The sequence below is a fragment of the Petromyzon marinus genome, chromosome 31 (assembly GCF_048934315.1).
Source record: "Petromyzon marinus isolate PM22_M1 ecotype Great Lakes invasive population chromosome 31, UKy_Petmar_22M1.pri1.0, whole genome shotgun sequence".
In the NCBI taxonomy this organism is placed as follows: Eukaryota; Metazoa; Chordata; class Hyperoartia; order Petromyzontiformes; family Petromyzontidae; genus Petromyzon; species Petromyzon marinus.
In genome coordinates, this window is record NC_133697.1 from 9,127,451 (window position 1) to 9,150,575 (window position 23,125).

General features: G+C 45.7%; 1 protein-coding gene across 1 annotated transcript; it reads left to right on the top strand.

Annotated features, from left to right (window-relative positions):
• Positions 1–3,382: 3,382 nt before the first annotated feature.
• On the top strand, positions 3,383–17,342 carry TMEM179 (transmembrane protein 179). Its single transcript, XM_032963918.2, has 4 exons — positions 3,383–5,524; positions 9,326–9,463; positions 10,090–10,168; positions 13,197–17,342. The coding sequence occupies exons 1-4, from the start codon at positions 5,004–5,006 to the stop codon at positions 13,416–13,418; spliced, it is 960 nt and encodes a 319-aa protein (XP_032819809.2). The 5' UTR covers positions 3,383–5,003; the 3' UTR covers positions 13,419–17,342.
• The last annotated feature ends 5,783 nt before the right edge of the window (positions 17,343–23,125 follow it).

Consider the following 23,125-nt stretch of genomic DNA (forward strand, 5'->3'; position numbering starts at 1 on the left):
TTGAACAGACACATTCACAACTTTGCCTTTTATATATATGGAGATTATACATGGTCATAGTAGAGGCATAGCCACATAGAAGATGAGGGGATCCTGAGCAACCTGTAAATATGAACAGACTAAAAGTGACGTTCTCAGCATTTGACCTCTACTCCAGAAGTAATGCAGCAAGAGAAGAGTTGTGATCCCAGAATTCTGAACCCCTCACTTTTCCGCACACATTTAGTGGCATCCGAACTCATGTCCACACTTATCACACTCGGCTCATGTCTTCACCTTTAAATCGTTTGTGTCTCTGATGCGGTCGGCGTAGAAGATCAACTTCAAATGCTCGCACAGAGAAATAATTAGCAATAGAGGAGTGCGCGCTGCCTGACCTCACATGCACGGGGATCAATGTCACCCTTCCATCGTCAGTTTTGAAACCATTTCTCACTATGCCACATGCAATATATAACGTATACAGCACGGTCCTGAGTTAAACTAAACCTCTTTTTTATTTTACCAGATAAGGCCCACTAAGTTGTATAACTCTTTTTCAAAAGCGACCTGGCCACACAATAGCTCAACGAAGTGGCTTATCACGTGGAAATTTGAACATTATGGGCGGCACCCCGGGGCACCATAGTTTAATGTCCGCGATGCGGTCACTTTTAGTCTGTCGATGGTCGGCGACGCGACAATCGACTCATCTCGACGAGCTGCACTCACGATGATGAACCACCACCTCCACCACTAACACGGTGTGTACCGCGAGCGTTCAGGGTTTCAGCACAATCGTCCTCGCTGCGTTTCGACATCGCGGAGTGTGGCACCGATTTCGGATTCATTGGTTACCCCCAGTCGCGGAGTTAAGTTACACCCCTGGGAAGGAAAAAAAACGTGTCCCAGAAATAAAATATTTAATTGCCTCGGCCGTTTAGTATTATTTGGTACTTCGGGATACCGCCATGAAGGGCCGTCCATAAATGACGTCACGCGATTTTGGACGATTTTTGACCCCCGCCCCCCTTCGTCACACGGCGTCACAAAAAGTCAGACCCCCCCTCAAATATGACGTCACAAAGCTCTGCCCCCCCCCCCATTTTTTTAACATGCTTCAAATCGCTTTAAACTATTGTCATTGTCGTGCGTTTTTAATGTGACGCTGCACTCTGATGTTGTAGGAGAAAACATTTATTTAATAAGTCTATTTAATTAAGTAGAACGTGTTGTCTATATTTATTTAAAGTTGCGCATTTTAATGTGACGTCACATTTCTCAACCCCCCCCCCCCTCGTCACACATCGTCACAAATGTCTGACGCCCCCCCCCCCCGCCAGGTGCGTGACGTCATTTATGGACGGCCCCTAAGGATCATTTATGGCAGCCAACAACTCCAAACGCGCGTTTCTAAATGTGTCAAGAAAAGCCGGAGGCCCCGGAGAAAAATCCATGCGACCACGGGGAAAAGAGACACGCAAATATACAGGCGCCAGCGTCGGATTCGAACCCGCGAACCTCCAGCATAGCAGGCACGAGAGATAACGTCTCACCATCGAGTTGCCAAAGTTTAAAAGGTTCTCGAATTGCCGCCCCCTGCACATTACCAGCGATCGAGTAAATTGCAGTTAAATTGTTGATTTAAAGCTTTCGTGACTGCAGGGATTCATATTCTTGGTTCTTTCGGTAAAGTCACCACGTAGAAGGGAAACAATAAAATGATAAAAAATATAAAACAATAAAATTCTCACGACGTTTCGACTGCAACACAAGCAATCATCATCAGGTGTGAAAATCACAGCAAGAAAAATTGAAAAAAGTGGCGGTTATTTTTAACGTTAGCACCACGGAGAGCGATTTGACAGTTTGTTCAGATGGACGAGCCCATCTATGTTCGGAAAAGAGGAGGGGGGAGACGAAAAATAATGGATGCGGTCTGAAAGCCACCGTAAGCGTGATCAATCAAGTAAGACCCGAAATGGTTTATCAAATCCTTCCAATGATTGCTAAGCCAGAATCCATCTTCTTGGTTGAAATTGTCTCTGTGTTTGTATATGTGGATAGCCTCATGAACGAAACTTTCATGGTAGCCAGATGGCTTGCAAAGAACCTCTGTCGTATTATTATTTTATTGTTTCCCTTCTACGTGACTTTACCGAAAGAACCAAGAATATTAATTGCAGTTGTGGAGGAGGAAACACTTCGTCTCAGCTCTTCGAGTCAACGCCTTCATTTATACGGCCCGTCCAAGAGTGCGTCAACCGAGGAGATGGAGTGATGAAATCAGTTCGCGTGCAGGTGCTGGGCGGATTGTTACTTCGCAGTGTCGTGAGTTGGTGGCGTCTTGGAGGGGGAGTCCTTAATCCAGCAGTGGATTTGGCGTAGCTGATGATGACCGAGTTGAATACTATTCAGAAATACAATGTGTCGTTCAAATGAACAATGCTGTAGTTTATCTTCTTAAGAGAAAGGTTGTAATAACACTTCGATAGCTTACTTGGCGTCATCTAAGTTGATGGAACAAGCAATGAAAATTGCCTGTGGTGCCAGCTGGAAATGCTCAGATTTATCACGTGTTGTGTACCAAGTACCGTTTATTCCTGTTGAATATGTTTTTGTCTTGCACAAATAAATGCAAGCCTCGTTAAATCGGCCATGTCAATCGTGTTTAACAAAGTCAGGGGCCGTCCATAAATGACGTCACGCACCTGGGGTGGGGGGGGTCAGACATTTGTGACGATGTGTGACGAGGGGGGGAGGGGGGTGAGAAATGTGACGTCACATCAAAATGCGCAACTTTAAATAAATATAGAATTGTTATAACAACACTAATTGTTATAACAACATTCCTACAGCATCAGAGTGCAGCGCCACATTAAATACGCACTAAAATGACAATAGTTTAAAGCGATTTGAAGAATGTTTTATTTTCAAAATGGCAATGTTTTTTTTTGGGGGGGGGGGCAGAGCTTTGTGACGTCATATTTGAGGGGGGTTCTGACTTTTTGTGACGCCGTGTGACGAGGGGGGGGGTCAAAAATCGTCCAAAATCACGTGACGTCATTTATGGATGGCCCTCAGGTTCCCGATTCTGCAATCGAACCCAGGAATTTGTCTTCTTGTGAGACAGACGTTGCTGGCACTGAGCCACCCTGTTCCTTGTCTTGCCATCATCATCATCATCATCGGGTTTATTTGACCATGCTTCACATTATTCCGGTTTGCTGAAGGCACGACAGGTGTGTGATGTGGAGGGTACCACGACTCACTCATATGTTACTCGCCACTGATGTTAACCGTTGCAATGTTACTACGCCGCCACTCCACCACAGATTGCAGTGTATAAGGAAGGCATCGCCATTTACACAATGGCAGTCAATGGACGAAACGGTTCCATATTCGGAGTTTCGCTTGACAGACAACTTTTCAGGAACGTTATCTGTTCCGTATATCGAGGGGGCCCTGGAAATGAAACTGCCCAACGCTGTGATTTTGTGACTCGCATCAGCTGTGACTTGGGACTATGGGGGGGACGTGAAGCCATGCAGACTGGTCCGAAATGTGCAGTCTATGTGGTACTGTATTTATTATTTTGTTGTTGTTCCAGTTTTCATTAAGTGGTGCTCACTAACACACATGTTGTTCCAGTCTGTAATACAGGATGTGCTCATGGTGCTATGGGCCCTCCCGTATACTGAAATTGAAATGCGTCTCAACCACCGTAACGGTATAGCTAGCTGTTGGTCAATACATCGTCCACGTCAATATGCATATTGTGTGTGTGTGTGTGCGTTCTGACACAAAAGCAGAAGATTTTGAGTTCAAATTCTGCTGGTTGGGGGGTTGACTCATCATCATCATCATCATCCCTCCCTCCGGAGTCGATACAATGAGTAACACTTTGCCGGGAAGTCAGCAGTGATTATCTTATGGAGGGAGGGGTGATGATGATGATGATGAGTTAACCCCCCCCCCCTCGGCCATAGGAATGTGGAATTCCCGCCCGCCACTTTTTCTAAGCTGTTGATAGGAAAGAGTACCAATGCCTCGATATACAATTTAGCAGGATTACTCTCTGGCACATGCGCGTGTGTTTGTACCAATGTCAAAAATACAACACAATGACGGCTGTGTGATGGGGCTAGGGGAGTCAGTGTTTTTGATGTGGGTAACCATCTGAGTTGCGGCTCTTTCCGCTGTAAATGTATTTCTCATCCTAGTCCGTCCCGTGACAAGGATACCACGGGTTGGGGTGTGGGGCCCCAAACTCCAGAAGCCTCCATCCGTTCCCCCTATCACACTCTCCTCCCCACCATCATCATCAACAGCAGCAGCAGCCAGACCAACAGCACCCCGCTAACTTGCATCCTCTTTACTCCAATTATTATTCCCCCTCCTCCTCCCAACATTTATCCCTCCCAGTTTCCTCCTCCCCTCCGCCTATCCACACTTTCGCCATCTCTCCATCAAAACATCACCGGCCAGACGAACCGCGCCCATAAATTTCGACCCTCTCTCCCTTCCCACCCACTCTCCCCTCCATTGTCTCTCTCCCGTTCTCCACCACCACCTCCTCCTCCTCTCACGCTCCATCATCGTCAGCGTCAGAAGCAGCGGCCAGAGGGAGGCGAGCCCGCTAACTTTGCCCTCATCGCCACGGCCGCTTGTGGTGGACAACATCACAAGCGGTCTAGCAGCTACGCAGCCCGCGCAGCGAACATCCACAACAATCACTGCTGCGTCAATAGTTGCAGATAGCCCGGTGGCATTTGCTGGACTATTATCATCACCAGTGGATTTTTGTTTGTTTGTTACCAAGCTCGTTATTTTTTTTTATTCTCGAACGCGCATTTACGCATTTTATATATATGTGCTGTGGTATGTATGTTGAACTTCTTTCACGCAGTACGTAGCCAACCGAGCTAATAGGAGTTGCGTATAAAACATCATACACGTGCCCATTGAGTATTCGCGTTGGCATACGAAAGAGAGACACAGAGCGCGCCTAATAAAACGTGGGCATGGCCAACTCCCTGCTCTTCGGCCAGTGCTCTGCCTACGTGCTGGCAATATTCTTCGCCTCCTTCGTGCTCGTGCCTCTGGCACAAAACGGCAACGACTTCAAGGGCCGATGTCTCCTCTACACACGGGGCTCCTGGCAGCGTCCCAACGGCACGCAGCTTGCACGGCAACGGCTACCACCGCCACCGACGGCTTCTCTCATCATGCGGAAGAGATCGGAAGACACCGAACCGACGGAGCAGCCGGAGCAAAAGCAGCAGGATCGTGATGACTACCACGTGGATTACTTTATCGATGGAGTGGCTGAGGCTAAGGCAGGAGGAGTGAGACCCTTCGCTCGTGCACTCCCGCCCCTGACCTCCCAGGCCGAGTGGGACACTGGTGAGGCGAGCTTCGTGGTGGCCGTGTGGGGAGCCCCTTCTGCCTGTCAGTTCGCGACGTTCACCGGCATCGTGTCGCTCCTGCTCGCCGCCGTGCAGGCGTGGAGGACCATCTTCTACCAATGCAAGGGCCACGACGAGTGAGTAAAGGGGGTGGGGGGAGGGTGGCAGCTGCTGCTGTGCCACATTGCGCGCGGGTTGTTCCAACAATTTGCGCTCTCGTGCCATCGTGCGCCTCCCGTGTCTCTGCTGGCCGCCCCTGATTGAGCGCAGCGGCGGAAATTCCACGTTACGGTGTTTATTGTTGTCGTTGTCACAGTATTATAATAGCAGGGCTCAGTTCTAGACTGCATAGGACAACTACTTATAGATGGTATATTTTTTCTTATTGTATAAGATTATTATTGTTAACGTTGTAAAAGTGTTATTAACATGACGGCGCTTTTTAGTTGGCAGATTTGTGCCAGTAAGGCACGCCACGTGTTCTTTTCAGCATTAATGAAATAAAATGACTCGTGACTTGCTAGAAAAAAACGTGGAAAGTGGTACCTATCTACAGACTTTGTTATGTAGTATTTTTTTATTACTTTAGTTTAAATACATGCTAATTTTGATTCATATGTGTTTTTTCTGACTTTATGTGAACGAAAAGACACAAATTCGCCCATTTTCTCATTGAAAAATAGGTAAATTTCAAAATATCACTCTCCTGGTCACAAAAGCAAAGTTTGTGGGGAATAATAGTCATTTTCTATACTTTTTAGGCATAAGCAATTACGAAATAACACTTACTACCCAGGAACCAAAATTATGTTACATAAATTAATCTATGCCTCGAGTTTCCTGGCTGGCTGCTGTCCACCCCAACAATAACTGTTGTTAGTGGCTGCCAAAGAAAATAGCTGGGTAACTGGCTACATGGGCAGGTATGGCAGCACATCACACGACTACGGTATTAATAATATATCATGATGATCTACACCTCGAGTTTCCTGGCTGCCTGCTGGCTGGGCTCCTGTCCACCTCAACAATGACTTTGTTGTTAGTGACTGCTGCGAGCCATTGCCACCGAAACTATCTGGGTAACTGGCTTCACGGGATTTTCTGTGGAACAAATAAACATTGCATTGCATTGGAACGGCAGAAGGAGACGTTAATAAGACGTAACAAGCATAGCAATAATAATAGATAGCCACACCGAGAAGGTGGGAGTAACGAATACAAAATACTAACCACGGTTCATTTCGAATCGCTCACACTTTTACATTTGTCCTATTATTATACCAGAATATTTTTAAAGCGTAGAGAATATCAAACAAAAATAACCTCACGATAAATATTATCTTGGAATTTCAGTTCGTAAAAATGTTTTATTATTTTTTTGTGCTCGAACACAGGAGGATTGCGAGAAGAGTGAAACTCGTAGTTATCTCTTATTGTCCGTTGCAGAGGAACGGGTTCGTTACAAATCTTGACTGAAAGCTTTCGTGACTGCAGGAATTCATATTATTTGGGTCTTTCGCTAAAGTCACGTAGATAGGTTGAATGAAAATAACAAAAAAAAACTACGACGTTTCGATCACAACACAATGACGGTCAACTTGTGTTGTGATCAAAACGTCGTAGTTTTTTGTTATTTTCTTTCAACCTATCTACGTGATCTTTGGGTCTTTCGGTAAAGCCACGTAGATAGAAAAAAGAATACAAATAAAAATAATAATATCACGACGTTTCGATCGCAACACAAGCAATCGTCATCATTTTTTCACCTGATGACGATTGCTTGTGTTGCGATCGAAACGTCGTTATATTGTTATTTTTTTCTATCTACGTGGCTTTACCGAAAGACCCAAAGAATATGAATTCCTGCAGTCACGAAAGCTTTAAATCAAGATCTATCTACGTGACTTTACCGAAAGACCCAAACAATATGGTTCTCTACAGTTCATGTAACTTTATTGACTCTGGCTACAAGCTATCCTGGGCGTCCCATTATCCGGAAAATGTGGCACAAATTGAAATTTGGCTGCACTTGTAAAGCACAACCACATGATGCCAATATTTTCCAAGTCACTGCACTTGAGAAACACAAAGACTGGCACACAGATGCATATTAATAGTAGCGGAGCTAACATCTATAACTTCATGCGATATCAATCATGGCAAATATAATTTTCATGTGACTAGCCTGGAGCTGATTAGACACAACATTGTGAAATTTTACCAGGACCTCTGAACATACATTGTGTGTGCTTCAAGGCACTTAAAGTTGCAAAATATCAAAATTCATAACCTCTGAAACTTTCATTTAATGTTTTTCTCCCATACTCTTTGGTTCTTTCGGTAATATCACGTAGGTATAACATAAAATAAATCACGACGTTTCGGGCGCAACACAAGCGTCCATCATCAGGTGGGATGTATGTTTAATTGCCATACCACAGTAGATATTCCAAATTAACCATTCAAAGAGTCCCAGATGTCACGTGCCACATGGGATCAAAAGACAAATGTGTTGACATTTGGAAGTAACGGGGTTGTAATGCATTCTGCTGGCTGCTATGTGTTTTTTTTTTATGAATGTCAGTCTGTACATGTGTTTAGTTCACTATGATTATTTTTTCCTGCTATAAATTTTCCACGTGAAAGGCCACTTCGTTGAGCTATCATTTGTGGACGGGTTGCTTCTGAAAAATAAGCTAATAGTTCAGTGGGCTTTACCTGGTACTATAAAAAAATTGTAGTTTTATTTGTATACTTTTAAGTGATTTGTTTATCTTTCCTATACTATGCACTCCAATCATGTGTTTGTATTGTTTGATGTTGCATCGTTCTTACCTGTTCCTACTGGACATATGTGAAAAAGAGCTTTATAGCTCATCGTATTCCACCAGTATAAATACATATTTAGATTATGATTCTGTTTGTGTGTACTGTACACAAAATGCAGTTCACATCAATGGCATTTAATTGTTGGGGTTTGAAACGAGGTGTACCCAGAGAAAAACCTGAATACAAGGGGATAGTAGTCAGAGGGGCTCACAAACCAATTTTCTGACCAGCCTCGTCCACCAACCCTTGCCTGCCACATTGCTGGATTGTGAGCACGTGCCACCCAGTGCCGGATTAAGCTCGTGCGGGGCCTGTAGCATGATGTTATAAAGGAGCCCTACATTTTTAAAGACACATACATATTAAAACACACAATTTAAACTTCCATAGTAAGTAATTGTATTTTTTCATTTGCTATACAGCCAAATAATACGACAAATCGCTAACCTTAAACACCCAGTCGTTCATAAAAGTTGATGGCAGTATGGTACTTTAGTAATAGAGCAAGTGCAGAATCACTGAACCAGAATTGATAGCTTGAAAGCATTTAGTACGGGTGCCCTTGAAAGTGCGAGGCCCGTAGCTACTACATGTGTAGCTACTTTTGCTTCTAGGATAATCCGACACTGGTGCCACCTCAACTGGCTTGAGCATGTGTGCACTTAGTCCACCTAGCCTGGCCACAACAGCTGTGGTGACGTCACCACCGCCACTTTCGTAGCAAATCCGCGGCTGTTGTTGTAGCTGCATGTATATGGAGGAGGCTCGGGAAGGACGCTACTGGGCAGTTGGAGGCAGTCGCCCAACAACAACGGAAGGCGGAGGAGCGACGCTCACAACAACGAGCGGAGCGCCGGGTGGCTAAAGCACAGCAGGTTGCCACAGTTGGGGGCACAGGTGGTGCATCAGGTGATGCATCAGCCAGTCATCTCAGTCATCTCAGTCAGTCGACCCGTGGCACCTACTGGGTCTGCCCCGTGACCTCCTGCCAGCGGGCGTTCGACACTTCACGTGGCCTCAAGGTGCACATGGCCTGGCACAAGCGTCGTGGTGACGTCACCGCCACTTAGTGGCGATTGGCGGTTGTTGTTGTTGTTGTGTGTTCGCAGCACCCTCTTCGCGGCATTTATCAACCTGGTGGGCAGCGGCCTGGTGGCGATGATGACGTTCGTGGCAAGCACGGTGGTGAGCGCGGGTTTCAACGTCTGGTGCAACAGCATCGCCATTCCGGGCGACAAGCCTGACAGGTGTGAGGCCACACGAGAAAAAACAAAATCGACGCAAACAAAACAAAATATGACCTACCAGGGTACAGCGTGTGCCACACAGAGTGCCAGTCTGGAATAAAAAAGAATAAATTGTTGTACCGTACGCCTATACTTCCACGTCTTTACTCCCCGTCTTCACCGAAACCACACTTATCAGCGTGGTGAAGTGTTGTGAAACAACCTCCATGACCGGCACGGTGTGAGCAGGCCCTCATTCGGCAGTGGATTGGCCAAAGAGCAACAAAATACGGCAGAAATCCAAATAATCCACGAATCTTTGTATTTCGCGGAAGTGAACAATGAATAAACCCCATAATGCTTACCTGCTAATTATAAAAGATTATGAACTGCTTGTATCTCTGGCTCCTGGGTGTAAGTCCAGTGTGCTAACCGTTATACTACACACTGCAGGCCCCTAATTCCCTCCCAAACCCTAGTGTGAGACACGGCATTATCTGCTCACGATCTTTCGAGGAAACGCCGTTTATCCTTGCAAATTGCTGTTGATGAGCATTAACCACAATGCCCAGGACTCGTGTTGATGAGAATACCCGTGTTTTCAGCCGACGTCATGTAACGTGCATTGAATTTGTGTTTGTCTACAGCTGTGAGGAGGCTCAGGAAATGAACCTCAATATGGATGTCATTACAACTTCCTTCTACACGCACTTCGGGGTAATCCAGGTACAGGATTTTCTAAGACAAAGTAATTGATTTTCGGGATTTATTACACGTAACGATGCTTTCAGCGGATGTGTAGTGTTTATAATGACGAATAAACTTCTTATGAGGCACACTCTGTTTATTGTAATTCTTCTCTTACACAGTCCTTAACACACAGAGGGGTATACGGTCCCCTCACCCGATACCCTAAGAAGGTACAGCCTCTGGACTTAGCGGGACCTACACACAGGTCTACCGCTAGAGTCCTCCGGCTGGGAGCTAGGGGAGGCTATCTGACCCACCGCTGGCCCGGCGGGTCTTGACCACTGGATACGCCAAGCCTTAGCCCTCAGAAGGGCTGGAAGGCTGGGTCCAGGGTCCTGTCTATCTTCAGCCCGGGCTTCGGTTTTCGTGTAGGGAGAGAACTCCCCGCACTCTGCGCACTCACCCTTCTTATACCCGTTTGTGGTCAGGTCTAACCAATCCCACATTCCCACGTGGAACTGTCTGATTGGTTCTTACCAGCTGTGGCTACGATCCACTTCACCTCATCTGACCCCTACCGTTAGTCACACAGAGGTAACGCTGCACTGCCCCTTTGATACCTAGTGGCAATGAAGGTTACTGAACAGTGAGTAGTTAGCACCTCTACAGATGCAAGAAGCTGCCACGTGTGGAGGTTAAATGGAAGTTCCAATACCTGTCCTCATACTGGTTTAGAACCGTGGCTATTGAGCTGGGAAAAACAAAATCAATATTGCAGGATTATTGTCTTTTATATTGTAAACTGGCCTACTTCATTCTCATATCACAAACGAAGACAATTGTTTCATCTGGTTGCAATTTGAAACGTAGCAAAGCCTCTACTAATTGCACCAAAAGTGAGACTGCACCACCGTATATGTTATTCATCACCGAGATTCGCAATAGATTGTTGGGTTAGGCCACCTACCGGTCTGGCCAAACGTACACCGATGAAAGCCCTCCTCCACTCGACATGCACCCTAACAGCTCAAAATGTCACGCGGCATTACAAATAACGTATGTTTGTTGAACTTCTTTCACACCGTACGTAGCCAACCGTGCTAATTGAAGGTCCAAGCATTTACAAGGATTTATAAGGCACCAATCATAATTGTTTCGGCTCCCTCACAGGAAAAAATGCAAAGTGGGGTTTTAAGAGTCGCAGAACAATTCCCACAACCACCATTAGAAATTAGACAGTTAACATATTATTTTTATTAACTAATCTTAAAAGTATAGATAACAAAGGGAATTGTTTGTATGCGAATGGATTTATGAGGAACAATAATAATAAATTGCCCTTTTGTTTCTGCGTACAAAATGGCTGCACGTTTATCACAGTCCGTTTACGCGTAGCTTTTAGAAACGCACGTCAGCTGACATCAGCAGGACCAAGTCTCCAGTCCCGCTCACATTCATGTCAGCTGCACACACTTACCGTGTGCGTTATGGGAAAAGACACTTCCGATACGATAATGTGTTTAAACCCAGTGAGTTTGTTACCGTATGTTTTAAAAGGAGGGTGCAATCGACGCAATATTGATTTTAGGAGTCGCACATCTGTCCTCGTGTGTGCCTAAAAAGCACGGTGACCTGAGAGTGGCCGCATATTGATGCATTTGAGATGATGGCCCATAACACCATCGAAAACAGTTGAGTGATTTTAAATATTCATGGATTCACAGAAGGGGGTCCAGTGCCCACAGCTGAATGCTTTTAAGTTACTATCTAACAAAGGATGTCATGTCTACGCAAAAAATAACAATAATGTGACGAGGTGGAATGTAACATTTTGGTCTTTCTATGTAAAAAGATGTGCTAACCTTCACCTTGACTTTTCTAAAGCGATTATAATCGCAGTATTAACGTGGTGCTTACAGTCAGACTCCCTACAGTGACGGTGTGCATGCAATAATTGTAGCCAATTTCAACATTCAATTGCTTGAAATAAACAGTTCAGCCGATTTATGACCAGAGAGGTCATTTGAAATAAAACCTGGCCCCTGTCATGGGAATGTCGAATTTCCACCACTTTCTTAGGGATGACAATGAAGATGACCATCACACCTTTGTTTTTTTTTGTTTTAACAGAGAGACTGGACGTGACTTGACCTCTACTCTCTCAACCCCTCCTGGATGTTTAACCTGCGATAGTCAAGCAGTTTATGGGTGGAGTCCAGCAGCCAACTACATTATATCTTCACCCTTTATGTATTTTGAACTTCTTTCACACCGTTGTAGCCAACTGCTCTAATCGGAGGTGTGGGTGAAGGACAACAGATAAAACACAAAAAGCAGTTCTAAATAAATGAGTTTTCAATCTCGATGATTTAAAAGTGCGTAGCTCCAGTGGCTTCCTAATATTGGACGGAAGAGCATTCCAGACGGCCGCAGAAGCGCATCTGAATGCGCTCGATGCAATGACCAGCTTTGTTCGATGGTTAGCCAAAAGCTGCTGCAGGGATGACCAAAGTTCGCGTGATGATTTTTGCTCCTTGACGAGATCCACAAGCTATTGTGGTTCACCGTTAACCATAACCAACTAGCCAACTAGCCACGAGCACTAGTCCTCACACTGCCCTGAACCCCACCCTTAACCCCACATTTAGTACCTCTCAGGGCACCTGCTCGTTATTTGTTCACCTCTCCATTGTTGGTGTTTGCAGCGCCCATCCCTCGTCAGTCCCCAGGAGAGAGTGGGCACGGTCGGTCGACTACTCTTGTTTTTTTATCTAAAGCTTCCGTGACTGCAGTAATTCATATTCTTAACTCTTTCGGTAAATTCACGTTGAAGGGAAACAATATATATTTTATTATTTTATTGTTTCCCTTCAACGTGACTTTACCGAAAGAGCTAAGAATATACTCTTGTTTTATTTTACCGGGTAAAGCCCACTGAGCTACACGGCTCTCTTTCAGAAGCCACCTGGCCACAAGCGACAGCTCAACGAAAGTGGCTCATTCGTCACGTGGACATTCTATAGTCAGGCAAATACTCTCAACTAACAGCCCTTCTGCCCCACAGTTCGGGCTGTGGTGCGCGTGGCTCACGTGGGTGGCCCTGGCTGGTCTCGCCTTCGCCAAGGTCTACCGCAGCCACCGGCAGAGCGACCTCCTGCACAGCCTGGTGCGCGAGAAGGAGCTCCTGATGAGCCGAGCGGTGACGAGAGGCGGCGCAGGGCCCACCTTGCCCGAGCGACACCTGGCGGCTCAGGCGGGCGACAAGCAACCCAGCGTGTTCATCTGAGGAGCGCCGCCGTGGGACGCAAACGCCTGCGCTTTGCTGCCTGCTAACGTTCCTAAAACGTGTGTGTCTGTGTGGAATGATGACGATCATGATGATGATGATAATAATCACTTAATTAATTCGATATATTCGAGTCATTATAAAGCAAGGCTATCATGAGGGCAGCATGTTTCATGGATGGATGTACTGTAGTCTGCCAGTGAGGGGGCAATGTTGATAGTTTTACCAAATTAGGCGATTTGGTAATATTAAAAAATGTGGACTACGCGCATCGATTCATTGATTAAATTACATTATTGCGCTCGTGATGCAGGCATCGAATTGTGCGTTCAAGAGTCGATAATTGATCATTCATCATGAATTGATATTTGATGAGAATCGATCATTGTTCAATTCGTCTACCATGTGGTGGGTTCACGTGATCCCTGCTATGACGAGAGGCCTCTACAATCACCACAACCGAAATTAAAAAATTGAATTGGCTGTCAGGTGGGGGAGGGTTTTACGACACATTTTACTTACATGATGGGACCAAAAATATTAATTAATCATCATATTGTGCCTATTCTCTCAGGAGCACAATAATATAAGGCTTTGAAATAAGCCTTTTTGTTTGGTTAAGTGTGATTTTTATTTTTTGCATCTTGTTTTCAAAATTGTTTTACCGCTGCTTGCATATATGAGCACAGCACAGTGCCGAAGAATAGTAGGTCATAGCAGGCACCTATCTGCTGTGATATGTAGTTTAGAAACGTGTTCGTTAACAACAAAAACGTGGAACAGGAAGTAAAAAGCGTGTCTACCGTGGACAAATGCATGCCTATAATTACATTCAGAGAGACAGATGAACACGTGGATTAGTGAACATACACAGGTTATATTGACATGCATTCAAACTGTCAAGGAAAGTGAGTGGGTTTTAGGCAGGATGTGTTTTTAAGAGAGATGATGGCTGACGATCAAGAATATTAACAGTGGCATACAAGGAATGGAATATATCTGGGAGGAAGGACATATGCCAAGGAGGTTTGTTCGTTTCTCAATCCGCTTGTCCTGGTGAGGGTCGCGGTGGCAGTGTGTTGAGTAGTGGTGGTCCACACCTCCCATTCCCTGGCGCCGGACTCCAGCTCTTCCTGGGGAATTCCCAGGCGTTCCCAGGCCAGCCGAGTGACATCATCCTGCCAGAGTATCCTGGACTGGCCACGGCGTCTTTGCCCAGTGGAACGTGCCCGGTAGAGCTCCAGGGAGAGTCTACCTGGGGGCCATCCTTACCAGGTGCCCGAATCACCTCAACTGGCTCCTCTCGATTTCTGGAGGAGCAGCAGCGGCACGACTCTCCCGGATTACCGAGCTCCTCACCCGATTACGGAGAGTGAGCCCGGCAACCCTGCGGAGAAACCTAATTTCGGCCCCTTGGAGCAATAAAATCATATGGTGTGCAGGTGTTGGGTGGATTATTATATCGCAGGATCACAAGAGAGATGGTGGTGGTTTCGGGAGGGTTCATTCAGCAGTGGATTGACCGTGGCTGATAGAGAAGATGATAACAGTGCTTTATATAGTTTACGTAACAAAAAGACTGCTTGAATAGTTTACGGACCACTTCTGTGCTGACAGCTTATGATTGACGCCGTTTCATTGCAATACGCAGGCTTGCTTCGCGGGTGGATCGTCTCCGCATCGATGGCGCTGTAATACGATAAAATCGGACATGCGACCAACTCAACGGATCAGCTCTCAAGCCGCGATCGGCCATTACCGATCGTCGATTTCCCCCCGCAGTCCGACAAAGCGCTGTTGCTGAAAACATTCCGCTATGTTAATTGGCCAACACAATCGGGCGACTGAAAGCTGGCGACCATTCCATGACGGACACCATCGCTCTCTGATGCGTTCTCGTGTGGTGCCGCGCGTCTGCCCCGGCGCGCTGACCGACGCGTTGTTTTTTTCACTCTTCGCGCGCATGGGGCCGAAACGTCAGACATCGTGCCGAACGGACGCGCGGAAACCTGTACGCAGCAGGAGTGTCGCACGCACTGCGCAGACGACAAACAGTTGAAATAAAAATCTAACATCGTTCTTATTCGGTTAAGTGCCCATTTGGAATCTGTTATTGTTTCATTTGTACAGTGGGTACTGGCGTTGTCGGTGCAGGCTTTTTGACTTTGGATGAGATTTCGAGCCGCTTTCTTTGCCTGAGGTCTCCTTTGAGAGCACGCACTAAATGTACCGGGCAGAGTGGAGGCTGTGGCGGCTATTGCGAGATACGGCAAGGAATCTGAAGCCGTTTTTATTCGTAAAAAAAAAAATTGAGGACACAGGGATGCTTCATTGCGAGCACTCACCACATTAAGAAACATGTCTTTAGAGTATTTGGCTGACACCAATTTCCACGTGATAAGCCACCTCGTTGAGCAATCATTTGTAGCTAGTTCGCTTCTGCAAAGAGCTTAATAGCTCAGTGGGCTTTACCTGGTAAACTAAAATAATATTTGCGTTTAAATAGTTTGGTTAAGTCACTGCAAGCGGCGTTTTAAGTGTAGCATCCTTCATTCTCGTGTTCGGCAGCAGTTGGGTTGTAGCCCCGTGAACACGACCCGTAAAATAAAAAATATAATATCAGTCGCAAATTGCACTGCGGGAGTTGTGGTCCATGGCGTGAAGCAACTTGTAGGCGCTGTTAGAAAGAAGGCAAGCTATGTACACTTCTTCCCGAGGAATGTCAGCCCTGTCATTCGTTCGGGGTGGCAAGCAAAGTGTTAAACTTCGCGTAATTCGTTACGTCGTGCAAGCGTTTTAAATGAAACTGGAAGATAAATGACACAGTCTTGGACTATTTAAAAAAAAGTGACAGCATGAAGTAGACTGTATGCATGTGGCTGTATCTTTTTTTAGAATAAATATCGTGAACACATTGTCCTTTGCAGGGTCTCACACTTCAGGTGGAACAGTCACAGCTATCTTGCTGTGACTGTTCCACCTGAAGACGGAAGCTTGTGTTGCCTCCGAAACGTCGTGATTTAATTGTTTTCTTTTATTTGAACTTATTTTATTTTACCTACGTGACTTTACCGAAAAAAAACAAAGAGTATGAATCTTTGCAGTCACGAAAGCTTCAAATCTAGAGTCAACAACGTAACCCAACTGCTGTATAACGCTGCTTTGCATTACAGTAGAAGCTGGGTATGAGAGGCACATTTTACAAACTCAGTTATAATATAAGCAAAACTGTCCTTTGCATTGGTTGGGGGAGAAGGTGAAGGATAGCTACTGATACAAGCACTCTACTCCGGATATAAGCACGTGTGCTGGCTCCCAAGGGGGTGTGCTTATACCCAGCTACCACTTGATGTCATAAGTGTCTTATTTTTAAAGTGTAACATTTATTGACTTTATTTTAATCGTGAGGATTGTCAGGCAGGTGATAACTTCCCTGCTTGTTACTGAAATGCCGAAATATATTTTAATGGCCAAAGCATGCATTTCCTCTTTTAAGCCGTGTTACCAAGTATCGTGCTTATGACATAATTACGTTGTGCGATGTACCTACGTGGCTATGTACTTGTCGTAATTTAGCACGACACTTAATAGTTTGACGGTATTAAAATAATTTTCATCGGTCATATTACTGTATTATATTATAGACCTTAAACTAGCAAAGTGCAGTGCAGTCTCGCTTTAGACTTGCCAAGTGTGAGCTTCTTTTAGGTTTTTTTAAGACTAACGATTAAAAATCACCGCATGCCATAAGAATTAAGTTTGCCTTTTAGAAGCTATCGTTCTTGACTCTGTCTCCGTTTGGAATGCAATGAGGGTCACTGTCATGCCGATTAAAACAATAACAAAACTGCACAAATGGTGGCGTTGTGTTTGATGTGTGTTAAAAGTTATGGAAATGGGAAATTCAATGGAGGTTAAACATCGCAACGATCGCCCTCCCTCGCGATGTGAACTCCCTCGCCTAGGACGCAAGGGGTTCGTGGGTTCGATCTCGATCCTGAATTTGCATCTCTCTCTCTCCGTGGTCGCGTGGATTTTTCACTGAGTCCTCCGTTTGTTTCCCTCCACATTTCGAAACGTGCGGTTAAAGAGTAATTTGGCTGCTATACATTTCCACGTGATAAGCCAACTTCGTTGAGCTATCATTTGTGGCCAGCTCGCTTATGACAAAACGATCTGTACAGCTCAGTGGGCCTTACCTGGTAAAATAAAAGAATGTGTTTGAATTTTAGTGTAGATTAATGACCCAGGTCACACTCTTGCAAATGAGACTCATCCTGGTCTAGTGAGGTCTCACCTTCGTAATAAGCAAAATACGCTTCAAACTGAGAGTGGGTGGGGAGGGGGAGAGATACTCGTGACTAATGTCATGGACAGAGATGCATGGAAAGCCATTCTCGCTGACTTCTTTGAGAAAGGACATGGCACGTACAGACGGCTCGTTAATTACAGTGCCTATTTAGGAACAAAAAGAGTGTTTTAATACCTTTTAGAATTAGCCCTGATTCGAATCAAACTTAATTGCCTTTGTTCTGATTGACTTAGCAATACAGGCTGAACAAATGTAACCACCATGGGCATTCACACTATTATGCCTACCGACGCTGTCAGCCTGGCATCACTACCCCGGACATCAAAAAAGTATCGCCAGGCAACGTTCCCAAGGTATTCATTCTACCGGCATATACCTGCTGCCCATATGCTTGAATCATTTACCTTATGCCAGTGGAGTACTGGAGTCTCAAATATACCTGAGAGCACGTGGCTCCAACGGGGGAACGAACGCACGGCCGCGGGCAACATCAGCTGCTAAGATGATGCTAAGATGATGATGAGACTGCGAGGAGCCGGGACTCTTGCATCAGGGGTCGGAAGAACCACGGGCAAAGCCTCAGAGAGTGGGGGGGGGGGGCATCTCTACACCAGGCCCAGAACACTCATTACACAATAACTTACTGAACTCGCAAAGGAGCATAAACCATCACGCGAGCTCCGGTCATCCTCGCAGAGGCTTTTGGCTCAACCATCGAACAAATACGGCGGTCACCGCATCGCGCGCTTTCAGATGCGCTTCTGCGGCCGTCTGGAACGCTCTTCCTGCCGATATTAGGAAGCCACCGGAGCTATGCGCTTTTAAATGTAAATTGACAAACTCGTTTCTTTAGAACTACTTTTGTGTGTTTAGTTTGTTGTCCTTCCCCCGCACCTCCGATTAGCGCGGTTACGCTACGTACGTCGCCAAAGAAGTTCAACGCGCCTCAACCGAGGCGTCTTTGACTTCAACATTGCAGATAGTTTTAACAGAGAGGCAAATTACCATTTTTTATTAATATAGTGTTAATAATAAAATGATAAGACAGTAATAGTCCTTTGCAATCAACTGCTGAGTGAAGGCCTCTCCCCACGTCGTGTCAATTATGTGGAGTTGTTCGACCATACTTCACCACGCAGGTCAGTGTGGCCAGGAATGAAACGAGATTAATTCCGTATACAACAAATAGTGCTACTAACTTCACCCATAATGAGCGTATCGGAAACAAAACCAACTGTACAGTACTGATTATGGTACCATTCAAAATGTTTCGTTTCTTATAAACATGGGGAAAACTGCTCCGCTAAATCTCACCAATAGGTGGGAGTACAGGGCAAAACAAGATCAATGATCTTTGGAATCGCTCAACAAAACCAGTTCCTCTCCAACAATATTGTCCAGCCTCGGACTTCAACATCTCTCCCACCCGCACGATATCTCCCCCTGTTGCCCACCCTATGATTTCCTTACTTGTCCTAGGGATAAACACGGACAAGTTCGCTCTTTCGGCATGCAAAGGTGTGTTGGTTCATGTAGCCCAACATGTCCAGCCACAGCATGGGGCCCTGATGACAATTACATTTGAGTTCCAAATGTGTTTATCACGCTCTGCCTTAACTCAGTGTTTCCGTTGTTCCTCGTGTACCGTGGAGCGTTGCCCTCGGTTCTACACCTTCGAATGTTGAAGCGCGTAGCCTCGTGTTGATTTTTTTTTTTATAATTCTTGCCGTTCTGAATTTGCATTTACTGGCTAACGATGTGAGATATATCCGAAGGTACCCCGCGGGTCTCTCTTGTAAAGCAGCCTATGGCTGAACGTTACCCACCCGCGTCACAAAGTCAAACTGAGACGTGAGCTGAGGTTTTGTTTTTACCTCTGGGAAGAAACCAGAGAACCCAGAAGCCCCCATGCAGAACAAGGGAAGAACACACAAACTCCACGAAGAAAGACATCCGAGTCAGGAATCGAACCCAGGGTTCTCGCTGTGAGCCACAGGTGTTACCACTTCGCCATCCTGCCACTCACTTAACGCTTCCTATTTGCGTTCGCTTCGTAATCCATGTGTCTGTCGGTCTACTTGCAAAACCGTGCTAATTTGCGAACGTGATTTTATCTTAGTCTGTCTGTTACAATACATCTATATTTAAAAAAATTACAAAGCGTACATTAAACCGCACTGAAAAGATTCGTACATGCCGTATGGAGTGTAGTGCGTTGAAGTTTCCCTCTGCCACGTCTCGTGATGGTAGCGTAGCAATGCCGTGCACCCTGAGAAAACACCACTCACGCTCTGAAATGCCACTCTTGTCATTTTTTTGAAGCCACGCAATTTGCTGCGGTTATGATCGCCATCTCACGCGCGAGTGGGAATCTTGAGAGTCGAGCGGCAAGCTGTCGTGTTCTCTCCGTTCCATCCATTCTCCACATTCATTCTCTCGCATTCATTCACCCGCATTCATTCACCCGCATTCCCCTCTATTCGTAGGACCGGGAACCCACCGGGATTGGCTGGTTTACTCAACGGCTAATCCTCACCCTCACCCCAGCCAGCGACTGGAGTGAGGGTCAGGATTTTCTCATTGTCACTGCATGTGGAGAGGATTCGTGGCCTCTTAGGCCTCCAAGTTGGCATTCAGCCACTGGACTTATCGCTGCCATGCACAAGGATATAATCGTTCCGTGAACCTGACACCTTGATAATCCCACCGATGTCAAGGACTGCTTCTAACCAGATTGACTCCTTCCTCTTAACCTGTTCTGTGTTCGACTGTCCTGTTTCAGGCAGTGCCTAATTTCAGTTCGAAACGGTTCTGTAATTTTTTTTAAACGAAACATTCATTTTTTTTTATTTTACCAGATAAGGCCCACTGATCAGAAGCGAACTGGCCACAAATGATCGCTCAACGAAGTGGCTTCTCGCGTGGAAATGTATAGCAGCCAAATATTCTAAACGCACGTTGATTCTAAATGTGCAGGGATAAACCGGAGGACCCGGAGAAAAATCCACGCAACCACGGGGAGAACACGCAAACTCTAAATATACAGCAGGAGTCAGGGTCGGGATCGAACCCACGACCTTTTGTATACCAACCGAGGTAGTTAGCGTCTCGCCACCGTGGCATAATTGTTTTGGTCTCACCGCCACATCGATCTCGCCCTACTATGTTGTCCACCGTGATGCTTCGGTGGTGTCTGCGGCGGTGAGCAAAAACGTGGGTTACCGTATTATAGAGCCATCGGAGGCAATATAAGAGGATTATTACGGATAAAAAAAAATCACAACAACAAAACGTGTTACGAGATCGAGTAAATAATTTGGTGATGCTGCTCTGTTGGCAGTGGTACCCATAGTTCCATTTATTTGGTATAGCCTGTGAGCCATTCGGCTCTTGAATCGGGTGCAACCGCAACAAACAAAAAACAAAAACATGAACAAGAAAACATCTTAAAGTGACTATGTGACTGTGCAAACAAAAAATCCAGGAAAAAAAACATCAACATTTTCCTGAAATAGCACCGTACACCAACGCTGTGTGCAAAAATCCCAGTGGGATGCAAGTCAAACAACAACAACCACAAGACAACTAAGATTAAGGCCATCAGTCTAACTCCGTACTACAATAAACATGGCCAAGCACAAATAACAAACAATTACCAAACAGAAGATGCAACACGTTCGTCAATCACAATGTGGCCTTATACACGACATATATGATGGGCGACGCGTTAGACAATGGCCCTTCTTTACGGCACACAGAGAGGCCAGAGAGGTAGAATTGTTCATCTAGAGATGGTTCTTAGGTGGTAACCCACATTATAAGTTATTCGAGTCACTCTCTCACTGTCGCTCAGTCGCTCCCTTGGTCAATCTTTCATCGCTACTACCACGTTCACAGTTCTAATGAACTTCACGTGCCGATACCTCCGCCAGCGTCAAGGACTCGTTCTACCAGATTATTCATCCGTACTGTGTTCAACCACCACAGGGCAAGGCTAAACATCTCCCTCATCATTCTTTCCCCGCACTGTTTTGACTTTGGATCTCTCTCATCGGTCTATTTTGCTCGTTCCTCTCACCTCCTCATAAACTTACTCAAATAAAGAACCAAGTTAATGCTTGCATCAAAATGTAAATTATTTTCATGCGCACTATTTAATGCTCGTATCATGAGCTTAATAATTGATCTAAAGTGTGTGTGGGGGGGGGGGGGGAGCGGTGGCGCAACGGTTAGCGCCCTGCTCTAAGAATCCAGCGATCCAAAAGCTTTAATCCTGGCCACGCCAGACATCAATGCCAAGTGATATCTGAACCAGTCACGTGCCTCCTACCTTCACCAAACCGCACTGACCAGCTTGAAGAAGCATTGTAAGGCAACGCTGCTACCAATACCAGAATCAGAATCTTTATTTAGACCGGAGGAATCCGATGAGCATAGGGGAGGCATTAATCCAGCAGTGGATTAACAATGGGTTTAAATGTACTTCATTATTATTACAGTATTATTATTCTTAGCTTCGGCCTTGGTGGCATCTTTATTTTGATTATCGTTAAAAAATTTCCAACTTCAGTTGCATTGGAAAGTGAAATCGCCTGTATATATCGAGTTTGCTTGTCCTTCCCGTGGTCGCGTGGATTTTTCTACGGGTCCTCCGGTTTTTTCCTCCATATTTGGAAACACGCTTTTAGAGTATTTGGCTGCTATAAATTTCCACGTGATAAACCACTTCGTTGAGCTATCATTTGTGGCCAGGTCGCTTCTGAAAAAGAGCTATATAGCTCAGTGGCCTTTAACTGGTAAACTAAAAAAATATAGTAGAATCGTTCATCTAGAGATGGTTCTTAGGTGGATAAACTTTTGGACACGGACCGTGTTGAATGGTCAGCGTGCGTTGAGAAGAGAAGGGACCGGGAGTCCTGGAATTGCCTGGTCCCTGGAGGAGGGTGGGGTGGGGGAAGAGGAGGATGGGATGGAGCAGCTGCTGGAGTTCCTCTGCTGGAACAAGAGGAGTCTTTGTTGGATCTTGCCCCAGGGAGGAGCGCCTGTGGTCAGGACCCCCAGTCGCACCTGCCACGGAGTGGTAACGCCGCAGGCTTGCGTGTCAGCCACATCACTGCTACACCATGCCAAACATAATTATGCCATCGCTGCAACATCGCGTGAGCCATCACTAACATCGCGCTGCGTCGTTTGTAACATCAAGTGAAACGGCGTTTCTTTCCCCAAGCCCCTACAATGATGACCGGCGTTAAATCTTATCTATCACAACTCTCACGGTCTTGTTTGTTGCTGGCTGCTTGGCGTTTTGAGCCTTTGGGCAACTGTGTTTAACAATGCGGTACTGCAGGATCATACAACCATCAACATTATCACGTCATTTTTTGTATAAATGTTT